The sequence below is a fragment of the Diceros bicornis genome, chromosome 21 (assembly GCF_020826845.1).
Source record: "Diceros bicornis minor isolate mBicDic1 chromosome 21, mDicBic1.mat.cur, whole genome shotgun sequence".
Classification (NCBI taxonomy): domain Eukaryota; kingdom Metazoa; phylum Chordata; class Mammalia; order Perissodactyla; family Rhinocerotidae; genus Diceros; species Diceros bicornis.
In genome coordinates, this window is record NC_080760.1 from 47,187,868 (window position 1) to 47,202,147 (window position 14,280).

General features: G+C 50.5%; 1 protein-coding gene across 2 annotated transcripts in view; it reads right to left on the bottom strand.

Annotated features, from left to right (window-relative positions):
• Positions 1–559: 559 nt before the first annotated feature.
• The window catches only part of NDRG1 (N-myc downstream regulated 1), a 56,941-nt gene continuing 43,220 nt past the window's right edge, over positions 560–14,280 (bottom strand). For both annotated transcript variants that reach the window (XM_058564968.1, XM_058564969.1), the window contains 6 exons: positions 13,951–14,007; positions 13,096–13,147; positions 11,821–11,868; positions 8,753–8,788; positions 5,566–5,617; positions 560–2,473 (listed from right to left, as the gene is read on the bottom strand). In XM_058564968.1, coding sequence (XP_058420951.1) covers positions 2,262–2,473; positions 5,566–5,617; positions 8,753–8,788; positions 11,821–11,868; positions 13,096–13,147; positions 13,951–14,007 — 457 coding nt within the window. In that variant the 3' untranslated portion in view covers positions 560–2,261. The remainder of the gene's footprint in view (positions 2,474–5,565; positions 5,618–8,752; positions 8,789–11,820; positions 11,869–13,095; positions 13,148–13,950; positions 14,008–14,280) is intronic.

Consider the following 14,280-nt stretch of genomic DNA (forward strand, 5'->3'; position numbering starts at 1 on the left):
GTACAGTAGAAACAAGCATTACAGTAGTTGTCATTGGATATGAGAAAAGGAATGGTCTTTCTATGCTGCTCTGCAATAAAAATAAAATGTAAAAAAAGATGTTTCCCTCCACTTGTAGGTTGAAAAGCTTTTTATCCCCTTGTCACTGTGCTGTCTAAGCTATTGAGCCCTTGAAATGGGGCTGTTCTGAATTAAGATGTGCTGTGATGTGAAATACACACCAGTCTTCTTAGTATAAAGAAAAGAATGTGAAATATCTTAATAATTGTTACATTGATTCTATGTTGGAATGGTAATATTTTAGATATGTGGGGTTAAATGAAATGTATTATTAAAATTAATTTCGCTTGTTTCCTTCTATCTTTTCTAATGTGGCTACTAGGAAATTTAAAGTTACATCTGTGGCTGGCATTATATTTTTATTGGCAGTGCTGCTCTAAAGCAAAGAATTCCAATGGTGAGTGGCATGTGGCAAGGAGGCCCCAGGTAAGGACAGATCATCCCTATATCGCAATGCTGCATGCACGATCTCTCGGTAGAGGAAAAAGACACAAGCCACTGCAAAGTTACAAATTTATTGGTCTGGAAATAAATACAAATATCTCATTAAGAAACTCCTCTGGAAAGACTTGTACACAACAGTTTCTTGTCTCGATTCAGCCACTCCTGCCCTGACCCCTGACCTTTCTGTGCAGGTCAAGGGAAGCCGCCCAGGTGGTAGGTGGCAGGTAAACCGAGTCATTGCCCCTCGAGCTACCTAGAAGGGTTGACTACTTCCTTCTACCAACTCTAGGGTCCTTAAGTCACCAGGCCCCAGCGGCTGATTCACAATGTTCCATTCACTCTGATCAAACTTGCTATAAGATCCATGGTTAGCCAAAATGAAAATCAAAAGGCAGTAGTACAAGAACTTGACAGCTACGCTGAGGTTGCCCAGGAATGTCAGTGGTGCCGCCCCATTCACCCAAAGGAGGTTAGAGGGGCAGGGAAGAGGGCACGGCGGGAGAGGGCAGGAAACTCCATGGAATACACATTCCAGAATCCTTGCGTCTTCTCAGCTACCATTCCGCACATGGATCCCCACCCTCTACAAGAGCAAACAGTTCCAGCTGAAGATCCAGGAATGTTACCAGCTCAGAAACATTCGGCCGTCAAGTTCAGATTCAACCCCAGTTGTCAAAGATTGGAAGCTGGATTTAACTCAATCACACGAGATTCCAGGGAACCGGGATGGGATCGACTGAAATCAGAATTGCACCAGATTCCATCACGACCACAGGAATCCCTTACATCTAGTCACCTAAAGACCACCCCCACCCCAAGACCCCTGCCCCCTGCTGCATGGAGACCCATCACAGCCAGGTATGGTTATTCGGAATGTTTCCCTCCACTTCCAAGAAAGCAACCACAAATCTAAATGATCTTCCCATGAATGAAATAACCACTCGCTCACGTATTTGGGGTGGGAAGTAGGGGCTGTGCAGGAGGAGGCACACAGCAGAACCGAAGCCTTCAATCCATGATACCAAATGTTTGCTGAGACCATTTCTTTGCAAAGCCAGGAGATGTTGGCTTTCATTGTTCATTGAGAGGATGACAGAAAAACAGGCCTGTATGGCCCGGTGTTAAAAGATGTATATATGCGTGAACTTGAAACAACTGTTTCATCAAGTTAACTGTGGCTTTGCTTTGTCAAACGCTTCTGGCCTCCAGATTAATTCCATCTTTTCCCCCCACTTCCTGTTTTGCCCAGTTAAAAGATTTACCCACGATTCACTGCTCTCCCCCTCCCCAAGTCAGAAAAAGGTTTTGTTTCCAGAAACTGGGTCAGTTTTTCTTTAGCTGGAGAGGAAACAGGAAGTAGGTGGCTGGGCTTCCAACAAAATGCCCCTTAGACCCAGGATGCTCAGGTCAGCCTAGGCTGGATTTATGAAGTATTTACAGTTATGTTTCTTGTTTTTGGCAGTTTGGCGTCTCTGGGGGAGGGTAAGAGAGTGGTCACCAGGCCACTCGTTAATGAAAACAGGACACCGAGAGGCTTTTCCTTTGGTCCACCCTGCCCCGCCCTCGTCAGAAAGGGCGCCCTCGACAAACCCAACCTAACTTCCTCATCACCAGAGCTCACTCTTACAAAATAAGCCTTGGATTAATACCGAGTTACGTGCGGTGTGGCAGGCAGGGGGCAGGAAGGGGCTGGAGGAGGGGGCAGCTACAGCGATCCCAATCCCAGAGTCCAGGGGGCGGCCATCCGTGCAGGCCGTCTAACAGGACACCTCCATGGACTTGGGCCCGGCGCTATTCCCGGTGGCACCGGAGTTGGGGGTGATGTCCAGGCGGGTGCCCTCGCTGGTGTGGGAGCGGCTGCGGGTGCCCTCGCTGGTGTGGGAGCGGCTGCGGGCGCCCTCCAGGGACGTGACGCTGGAGCCTGAGGCCGTGCGTGAGCGCATCAGGCGGGTCATGCTGGCGGAGGGCACTGGGAAGAGAGGAGAGAGCCTGGTTAGGGGACGGGAGAATCCTAGAGGCACCTGCATGCTGACGATGGCGCCTCCTCCTGCCCAGCCTGGCCACATGGCAGGTGGCTGATAAAGTGAATGAAAACAAAACAATCCCCCCACCAGCACTGGGTAGAATAGTGTCCCCCCCAAATTCATGTCCAACAGAACCTCAGAACGTAGCCTTATTTGCACATAGGGTCTTGGCAGGTATATTTAGTTAAGATGAGGTCATATTGGATTGGGGTGAGCTCCAATGCAATGGTGGCTGGTGTCCTTGTAAGATGAGGAGACAGAGACACAGACACACAGCGGGGGAGGCCATGCGAAGACAGAGGCAGGGATCAGAGGGATGCGGCTATGAGCCAAGGAGCACCAAGGACTGCCAGCGACTACCAGAAGCTGGAGGAGGCAAGGAAGGATCCTTTCCAGAACCCTTGGAGGGAGCACGACCCTGCTCACACCTTGATGCTAGATTTCTAGCCTCGAGAACTGTAGTACCGTGAGAGGATAAACTTCTGTTGTTTTAAGCCACCCAGTTTGTGGAGATTTGTTAAGAAGAAACTAACACACCACCAGACTGAAGCATCAAGGCTGCATGGCGCAACGGGCGCCGCAGACTGAGGCAGCTGATACACACACGCACGTGGGGGTCACGTCATTCGCTCGGCGGGCATATGCATTGGCTTTCTGTGGCAGACACCCACAAACAGAATTAATCCTTGCTGGAATGAGTGTTCCTCTCAAAGAGCTAGTTTTTGAATCCAGAAAGAATACAGATCAATCCCACATCTGTAGCTCACATACAGCCATGCGTCGCTTAACGACGGGGACACGTTCTGAGAAATGCGTCATTAGGCGATCTTGTCATTGTGTGAACATCGTAGAGTGTACTTACACAAACCTAGATGGTACAGCCTGCTACACACCTAGGCTGTATGGTACTAACCTTATGGGACCACCGTCATATGTGTGGTCTGTCATTGACCGAAACATTATTATGCGGTGCATGACTGTATTTTCTCTGAGCCCCCATTTCTTGACCCTAAATCTGGGAGTTTTAAGGACCTCGCAGGGCTCTGGTGACTACAGAATGGTGTCATGGATGCAAAGGGCTCGTCACGCCTGGCCCATCATCTGGAGGAGGCACTCAGTAAATGATCACCCTCCTTCTCTTTGGTTGGTGCCTCTGGACTAGAGCTCTTCCTGCGGTCTTCCCCTGTAACCTGCAGGATGCTCCGGCTTTCTGGGAACAGAAGCCGATGTGTGTGTGTGGGGGGAACAAGGCTTGCCTTTTGCTTCCTTTCTCCCCAGAAAACACTTTCCAAGCAGAAACCCAAACCCAGGGCAGATCCAAGACAAACAAGACCCGACTCACGCCCTGCAAGGTAAATCAAGGCTGCCTAGCGGCGTTCTCCAGCTCCTCGGGCACATCTCCCAGAGGGGAAGCAGGCCCGAAGGCAGAAGACCCACAGGCAGATGTTTGAGGGCACCTTGGGAGGGGGATCCTGCCCGAAGCATATAAGTCAGGCTCACCCGCTCTCGGCCTTGCTAGAAACTAAACGCGGCTGAGGCCAATCTCAAGACTGTGGTCAGTTCACCAAACATAACATTACTATTTTAAACGAGCAAACGGTATAAGTCTCAGAGAAAAAAATGAAAGAGATTAGACATTCAGACTTCCTAGTTAAGATGGGCACATAAATTACAATTCCAGGCAGGAGAGAAGAAGAGCCAAAAGAACCACGGCCAACATACCAACGTGCACCAACCGTGGCTGCTACCCAACAGAGGGCTTAAACTCGGCATCGCCTGTCCTGGCCATGAGACTGCCATTCCTGAAAAGGGGCTGTACGTGCCTAACGGGTATACTCTAACCACAGTGCGAGAAGCTGCAAGTTCTTGAATGACGCTTCTATTTACCCTTCAGTTCCCAAATTTAATGATTTAGCAAAGATATGCTCTGTCTTGAATATAAGTGACTTTGTCACCCGCTTACTCAGAGCTTCACAGTTTTTAAAGAACTTTCACAGATCCCCACTCTGCTCCTTGCTTAATCTCTCAAAGCCTCCATTTCATCATTTGTAAAATGAGATAAGAATTATCTCATAGGATTATTGTAATGGTTAAATGAGAAAAAAAAATGATTTATTAATCTTTCATCATTACCATTACCACCACCACCACCACCATCACAACCACCACCACCATCATGATCATCACCATCACCACCACCATCATCACCATCACCACCATCATCACCACCACCACCATCATCACCATCATCACCACCACCATCGTCACCATCACTATCTTCAGCATTATCACCATCACCACCACCATCATCATGATCATCACCATCACCACCACTACCACCACCACCATCACTATCTTCAGCATCATTACCATCATCATCATCATCACCACCACCACCACCACCACCACCACCATGATCATCACCAACACCACCACCACCATCATCATCACCACCATCATCATCACCTCACCACCACCATCATCATGATCATCACCATTACCACCACCACCACTACCACCATCACTATCTTCAGCATCATTACCATCATCATCACCACCGCCACCACCACCTTCATCACTACCACCACCACCATCATCATCACTATCTTCAGCATCATCACCATCTTCATCACCACCACCACCAACACCATCATCATCACTACAATTGGAAATATCTTAAGAAAGCATGTATTCAAAATTAAAAATATTTTCACAGTTTCATCTTTTCTTGCCTTCCTGGTGCTTAAAGGGATAGTCCTCACCTAAACCTAAAAACATTCCCTGGTGTGAAACAACTCCTGTTCAACAGTGGAGGGAGAATGAGCCACTACGGTATGAAGGAGAGACTAGAACCTCTGCACTGCTGCCCACTGTCTACACACCTTAATATTTCTTCCCCTGACCTGCCCAGTTTGCAAAAGGCTGAAGCTGGACAAGGTGATACAGAACATTCATCCAAACCTGGTTCAGGGCATCATATTAGCAGTTCCCACACCTGCCCCTCAACCCATCACCTGCTGGGAAATGCCATACTTACTGTATCCCATGCCCTGCACGAAGTACTTGAAGGCCTCGGCAAGCTTGGCTGGCTGCAGGAGAAAAGAAGGGAGAGCGCAGTCAGTCACCGGAGGTCCAGATCATGCATGGCCACATGGAGCTGTGCCTGTGGTCACCTTCATTAAAGAGCGCGGCCCAAGACAGAAGGCCACCATATGTTGACAGGACAACACACAAAAGTAAAGAGAACACTATGGGATAGTTGTGGGGATCAAAATTAGCTTTGGCTAGGGAGAAAAAGTTCAAGTTCACTTCATAGCTGGGGGAGCTTGGTCCAGTTACGTGACCTGTCTGAGCCCGTCTCTTCACCTATAAAATACGGGCAGAGAGCCACACCCACATCTGAGGGTGTCTGTGAAGAAGACTACGTGAGATAGAGTGATGTGCCCAACTCAGCATCTAGAATGTAACAGCATCAACATCATGTGCCACTCATTGTGCCAAGGGCTTTGCAGCATAACCTCATTTTCTTCCAACAACAACTTTACGAGGTTAGTACCATTTTCATATACAGTCATAGCTGAACAGACTTGGAGAGGTAAATAATCCATCCAAGGTCCTACAATTAATTAGTGGTGCGTCCCGCAGATTAACCCAAGGCTTTCCAAACCCTAGGCTCTCAAGGCAGTTCACTCTCAGCCTCAATAGCAGGCTGGATGGACGGATGGAAGAAAGGACGTTGGATAAATAGATAAAAAGGAAAGAAGATAGATGGATGGATGGAAAGAAGGAAGAAAAGAAAGGATAGAAGGAAGGAAAATGCATAGATACATAGATAAAAAGGAAAAAGATGGATGGATAGACGGATAGATGGATGGATGGATGGATGAATGAATGGATGGAAAGAAGGAAGGAGGATGGATAGATGGGTTGAAAAGAAAGGATGGTTGCACAGAAAGAAGGAAGGATGGATGGATGGAAGGAAAGAAAAAAAATGGAAATAAGGAAGCATAGATAAATGGATGGATGGATAGATGGACAGTTGGACAAACTAATTAATCAATTAACTGGGTACTTTAAGTGAAATGAGTTTGGAATGCTGAGAATACGCCCAGTTCCACCAATTACTCTCAAAATTTTAATCTAATCTAAAGTAGGAGGTGAATGCTCAAGTAAAGGTCATATTCACAGTCTAATTACCTCCAACCCTCAAATGCAATGCCCTGTGTCTATTCTCCTGAGAAGTCTTCGGCAGGGGCAGTGCTCTGGCCCACCTCCACCAACTCTTGCCACTATTCTACAAAGATCTAAGTGACATTTAACGGATGGGCTGTGCTCAAATTGCCCTCCGGGGTTTATGTGACAATGGTAAGCAAGTGACAAGAGTTGCAGGTTGGGGCTGAAGAGAGCCAGGGACGCCTGTGTTCAACACAGTGGACAGAAACAAGAATACAGGCTTGGGAATGAGACTACCTGGGCCCAAATTCGGCTCCCCTGGGCGACCATGGGCAATCTCTCCCATCATTTAACCTCAGTTTCCCAGTTCTCTTCCTATGTCTAAGGACGGTTGCGAGAATCAAATGGAACGAAGGACAGGACCGCCCTTTGTAAACATGCGCCCAACCTGTCAGGGCACAAGGAGGAGGGACGACAGTACTTGGTCCTCCCCGGGCTGGTCGCCTGGAAGCCTGGGCTAGTTCAGCTCCTGCCGTGACATTTACAACGTGTTTTCATTATGGCCAGGGTTAGATCTGTTCTCATTTCAAGTCGAGAAAGGAAGGGAGACAGAGAGGGAGTGAGGAGAGGGAGAGATGGAAGGAAAAATGGCGCCCCTTCTCTCCAGCCGACTTAAGGCCCCAGAGTCGCACTGTCTCAGCAGGAGTCTTGGGGGCAGGCTGGATGGAGAAATGGCTGCACCCTGATGTGCAGGTAGTAACTCACACTTCTGTCTAAGCAGGACTCGGCCGGGAGCCCATCTGGCGACTGAGACATCCGCCTTTTTTAATTATTTTATTCATCTATATTTTAAAATTTCTTGATAAACATATTTCTTTGTAATTAGAAAAGTAAAAGCAATAAATATCAGTGATCAAAAAAATAAAACTAAAAAAACCTCTCAAAATATACATTTCGGGCCCTGGGCCATTACTGAGGAGGGCACATACCCTTTCTCCCCTCTGAGAATCTAAGCTTGTGTTTGTTTTCACCTCCCCAACCTGGGGTCAACGCCCAGATGACTGGCTCATGGGTCAGATGCCCCTCAGCCAGGGGAGCATGAGTCCAGGGCCGAGATGGCATCGGGTGGGGACGGCTAACGGGAGGAAGGCCCAGAACGACACGGCCTGACCAGCTCTCTGAGCCTCTGGTGCGTGGTGCCCTCAGCAGGAGAAGGACGGAATCGCCACCCTTGACCTCGTCTCCCCCAACACCCTGGCGGGTGGGATGGACCCCAACACCTGCTCATTGCTGCAAGGGAGCCTCCCCAGGAGCTCAGGGGGACCTGTCAGAACTTAGTTCGAAAAAGACACGGATTTGATTGTTGTCTATTGAGAAATCGCGGGATTCCAGAAGCTCTGAAGTTTCTTCCAAGATCAGAGAAAGAAAAGGAGGTAGGGCAGAGTTTGGTGGAAAAGATGACCAAAAATTCACATAAGATTTCATTTTAAGATAGAGTACAAAACGATAATGATATAAAATGATAAGAATGTAGATGAAAATTTCATTCACTTGTTAGGTTGCTGGGTTATTTATGGGTGGGGAATTGGGGGGGTCAGTTACTGTGCAGCAAACACACAACATTGACTGATATGTTTATATGTGTGCACACACATGCATACACACTCATCTACACACACATACACAAACATACATACACACACACTCTGGTTTCATCTCCTCTACGCCCCCTGCTTTGGGCTGGAGCTCCGGGAGCCCATGGCGCCATAGAAGCCTGTGGCCTTCGGGGTCAGGCACACCTACATTCTAGGCCACGCTGCCAGGCTATGACCACTTGGCAGATCCTTTCACCCCCGTGAACCCCAGAATCATCTACTCCACAGGGGTTTCTGGGGGATCAAATAAGTCCTCATGTGCAAGCGCCTTTTATAAACAGGACTGTCATCAGATGTCACAGCCAGGTGGGGGACAAGTGGACAGGGAGGGAAAACGTGCAAACAGGTCACAGAGGCGCATGCCCTCCCCCGGGGAGCGGTGACAGGTGGACTCACCTGAGAGATCTGCGGGAGGCCACCACAGTCCGCCATCTGGGAGAGAGGGAAGCTGGTTAGTGCCATACCCTCGGTGGAGGCAATCCTTGCTCTGTGAACCAGCTCTGAACGGCGCCCCCCTGCCCGCTGCCCTGCCCTGTTGAGTGGGCACTGGGCATACTATGGGTGGGGAGAGAAGGCTGCTTTCATTACTATCTGTCTCAGCACTGAACTGTCTTCTTGGCAACCATTACTTGTAGCTTACGATATGCCAGGTGCTATGCTAGGCAGGCCCTGTAGATAATTTCACTCTGTCACTCCAGAACCCTGCCATTTTAGAGGCAGAAACTGGGCCAGAAAGCCTGAGGAACTTGCAAGGTTCTCGCCAGGGTCTGTCTGACCAGCTAGTGTTCACCGTACGAGGCCCTGTACATACATTTTCTTCAAAAATTCCCTCGGAAGGAAACTGCTAGATTTGAGACTTCAGGCCTGATGGGGGTCTTGACTGGCCACCTTGGTAAATGCTGTAACTCCCAAAGTTCCTATTAAATCCAAAACCTAAAGCCATCACTGCTTGAAGTCACTCCAGGCACATATGAGTATTTATCCAGGGCCCAGGCTTGGGAGGAGCAGGGTGAGGATGGGTGAGGATGGGTGAGGATGGAGTGAGGATGCGTGAGGACAGGTGAGGATGAGTGAGGATGAGTGAGAATGGGTGAGGATGGAGTGAGGATGGGTGAGGATGGGTGAGGATGGGTGAGGATGGAGTGAGGATGCGTGAGGATGAGTGAGGATGAGTGAGGATGGGGTGAGGATGGGGTGAGGATGGAGTGAGGATGCGTGAGGATGGGTGAGGATGGGTGAGGATGAGTGAGGATGAGTGAGAATGGGTGAGGATGGAGTGAGGATGGGTGAGGATGGGTGAGGATGGGTGAGGATGGAGTGAGGATGCGTGAGGATGAGTGAGGATGAGTGAGGATGGGGTGAGGATGGGGTGAGGATGGAGTGAGGATGCGTGAGGATGGGTGAGGATGGGTGAGGATGAGTGAGGATGGGTGAGGATGGGTGAGGATGGGGTGGGGATGGGTGAGGATGAGTGAGGATGGGGTGAGGATGCGTGAGGATGGGTGAGGATGGGTGGGGATGGGTGAGGATGGGGTGAGGATGGGGTGGGGATGGGTGAGGATGAGTGAGGATGGAGTGAGGATGGGTGAGGATGAGTGAGGATGGGTGGGGATGGGTGAGGATGGGGTGAGGATGGGTGAGGATGGGGTGGGGATGGGTGGGGATAGGTGAGGATGGGTGAGGATGAGGTGGGGATGGGTGGGGATAGGTGGGGACGGGTGAGGACGGGTGAGGATGGGGTGGGGATGGGTGGGTATAGGTGGGGATGGCTTCGAGAGAAACAGGACTGGAAGGAATGAGTGAAAGGGGGTGAGGCTGCGCCATCCTACAGGCCCGAGTCCCAAAGCCCGATCCTGAGGGCTAGCCTCCAGGCCACACTACCCTGGGGCTGCCCTAAGAACACAAGACTGCAGCCACAGGACGCTAGGCTTTAACTCCAGAGGGCCACTCAGCAGGGCAAGGTGGTGCAGTGGGGAGAGTCTGTCTAGAATCAGGTTGAAATGGGGTCCGATCCTGGATCTACCATCAAATTGGCCACGTGATCTTAGACAGGTCACCTACCCTATGTTGTGGGTTGTTGGTTTAATTATGTCCGCCAAAAGATATACTGAAGTCCTAACCCACAGTACCTGTGAATGTGATCATATTTGGAAATAGAGTCCTTGCAGATGGAATTAAGAGAAGATGAGGTCATGCTGGATTAGGGTGGACCCTAAATCCAATGACTGAGGTCCCCAAAACAAGAGGGAAATCTGGACGTGGAGACACACAGGGAGAAGGCTGTGTGACGATGGAGGCAGACTGGGGGGACACGTCTACAAGCCAAGGAGCACCACGGACGGCCGACAAGCACCAGAAGCTGGAAGAGGCAGGGAAGGATTCTCCCTAGAGCCTCCAGAGGGAGCACGGCCCTGCCACCAGCTTGATCTTGGACGTGCAGCCTCCAGAAGAGTGGGAGAATGGATTTCTGTGACCTTCAGCCCCCTAGTTTGTGGACCTTGGTTCCAGCACCCGAGGACACTAGTCCACCCTTCTCCAACACTCTTTCCTCATCCTCCTAACAGCAGTGACTGGGGCCTGCAGGCCATGTGGGGTCCCCATCTATGGTCTGACTCTCTGTCCATCTTCTTTCTCCCGGGACAGCAGCCTGAATGCTGCAGAGGTCCAGACACAGGTGTGTTTGGACAATTTGGACAAAGGGCACTCACTCTGTCCCATTTTGCAAAGGTTAGCTAATTAGCAGCCCCCTCGGGCCCCAAGCCCAGCATCTTCCAGTCTCGCAACTTCCTTTTGAGGGAATCTTCAATGGAAATGTACGTGAAGAGCCAGTTACAGGGAACAACCCCCGAGTAAGTATCAGACACCTCTCTCGTGCCTTCCAAAGGCATCCTACTCTCAGGGGGGCAGCTGGGGGACCAGCGGCCCTCTGCCTTCATGGGGGGACAAGCAGAAAGGTTCCTGCTCTTGTGCCGCATCTTGGGTCAAGGCTGCCACAAACAGTGCATTGGTTTGGAATGTGCCTCAGCCCCCACTGACAGGGCACGGGCGGGGCCGCTACACAGACCCCAGGTCCAGCTACGGAGAGAGCGAGCAGACACGGGCTCAGGTGAACTTGCCGGGGAGAGGCCTCCCTTCCACAGCCGTGGGGGACCGTTCTCTCCTACTGGACAAGCAGAGCCCCTCTCGGAGGAATGGCCTCCTCCCCACCCCCTCCTGGTCCACCCCCGGCCAGAGCACCTTGAACAGCAGCCCCTGGACTCCTGGGTCCCAGAGAGATCCTCCCATCTTTGCAGCTTAGCTGACCAGCCAGCACCCAATAGATATTTGTGAGTAGATCATTACATAATCATTTCTATGGATTCTGACCACCAGCTTTGCCTCAATCAGACGCACCTCAAATTTTGAAGACAACTTAGAAGTTTCTAAGAAAGACCAGATGCAAATTCCCATCATTTTCCCCATACCTTGAGGAGAGTGGTCTTCGTTGGGTCCAATTTCGAGTTGCACTCCACCTGGACACAGAATGGGAGGAGACATTTGTTAATTTTCCACCTGGAGCCAAAGTCATAACCTCTCCCCTCTCCCCGCCACTCTGCCGCCATCATCAGAAACTCCAACACTCCTATTGGCATAGACAAAGAATGTGGGCTTTGGGATTAAACCTATGTGGCTTTAAATTCCAGCCCTGCCATTGCTAGCTATGTGACCCTGGACAAGTTACTTAACTTCTTTGAGACTCAGTTTCCTCATCAATCAAATGGGGATACTATCTTTTTCAAAGGGTTGTTATGAAGATTGGCTAAAATGTAGGAGGTGCTCCAGAAATATTTGCTAAATGAATGGCCTTGTTTAACCAGCTGCTGCCAGTGATTCTATAGATTCAATATTCCCAGTCCTGACAACTATTCTTCATGTGAAATCACATCCACCAAACTGGTTTCTCTCTTCAGTTTGTCAATGACCCTCTTAAACGTGCATCCAGAAGTGGGAAAAATACCCACATGTAACCTGTGATATTCAAAGTGCCTATGGTAGAACTATCACCTCCCTTGATGTGAACAGTATATCTCTATTGATGCATCCTGTGATTATGCCCAGTGGGTTAGATCACAAGAAACTCATGGTTAATTAAGACTCCCCAAGTCTTTACTAAATGAACATTTACAGATCCTGCTCTGTAGCCCAATGCACAAGACATGTCACCACTCTAGGACTCTGCTCAATAGCCCCTAAGTCTCCCATGTCCCCAGCTATGGGGATGTTGGAAAGGCAGAGTCCTTGCTTTGCCTCCACATCATCATAGGTGGGAATTAAAGGCTGAAATGAGCCGGAAAGCCTTGCCTAAGCCCCACTCCCCAGGTGCCTCTCTGCCCTGCCAGATGATCAGGCACGAACCATGTTGGAAAGCGTCACCTGATCCCCAAATGGGAGGAGAGTCCCTTGGCCAGGATGCCGAGGGGCAAACCCGCCCATATAATCAAGCCAATGGGAGGCAGATGGGCAGGTGAGGGGCTGGGACAGGAGACAGAGGGTCCCCTGCCAGGGAACTGGGGCTGGCAGTCACCAGGGAAAGAGGCTGGTGGCTGGGCTCTCTGCCCAAAGGCCAAGATGGCATTTAGAAGCCGACACCTGCCCTGATGGGAGCAGAGGAGGGGAAGGGGGTGGGCGGGGAGAGCTCACACAAAGCCACCCTGATTTGGACTGTTGAATTAAGCAACCAGTGGTTGATGTCTACATACCACAGCATCCACAGCAGGAGAACTGTCCCCAACCACCAACAAAGCAGGACACCTGGGGGCAGGGCGGGAAGGGGGAGTTAACACAAGCTTCATTTAAAGACTCGCACACTCCCAGGCCTGCCGGGCTGGGACCAGAGTTCTAAAAAAATGTCTTTTGGTTCCCCCAGTACCCTTTGCTCTCTTTCCTTCCTTCTCCCTCCATGCTCTGCTTTGTTCTTAGCGTAAAATGGGTTAGTGGTCATTTACACCTTAGTCTGAATTTCAGACAGGGCATTTCTGTGCCCTGATGTTTTTATTTTCAAGCACCCTCTCCTCGAGGAAGGATGGGTAGGACTTTGCCAGCAATCAATTGCAGAAGACAGAAAGAACACGCCTGACAAAGGAAACTGCACGTGCCAAGTTCAGGTGTCAAATAATACCGTTCACTTAAGGAACTATAAAGACCCAGTCGTTACTGGTGGAATACAGTTCGTTGTATCCACGACTGTCTTTTCCTCCTAGCTTTATAGGGCACTTTAGGGCGTGTCTTGTGTCTTATTCATCTCCAGGTTCTGTGAAGCAAAGCCTAACACAGTATTCCATGCAGGTAGGTGCTTAATAAATCCAGTCCAAAATGCGGTCATCATTCCTTCTCTGAGATGGAAGGTTCCAGCCTAGGTCGGGGGGACACCCTAGGAACTGAACACTTGCACAAGGAGCAGATGAGTGAGGCCGGGTGTGCCCAGACCCTGGGCAGAATACATCCAGTTCTCGCTGATCGCGATGCTCTAGCACAAGTCCTGCCAAACCCAGAAAGAAGGCCTGGCCAGCAACCGCGAGCAAGGCTAAGAGAGCGCGGGAGAGAGAGCAACTCACTGCAGGGTGACGGTGTGCGCTCCGGGCATCGGCCGCTCGATCTCCAGGTCCCGCCGGCTGCAGGCAACAGACAGACCCTCAGCATCAGTAGACCGTCCGCGGGAGGAGGCCCCGCCCCCGCGCCAACGCCGGAGGTGCTGCCACTAGCCCTTCTGGCAAACCACCCAGACGCCAATCCGTGCGAGGTCACCTGACTTTTGCGACACCTCTCTTGGCTCTCCTCACACCTGGCCTCTCCTTAGGGTCAGCCACGGGCATGGCGGCGTCCACTTGTGCCTGCGCCCCCCGGTGGTCAGGAGTGGTAGTTCAGCTCCTTGCAAGGCGCTCAAA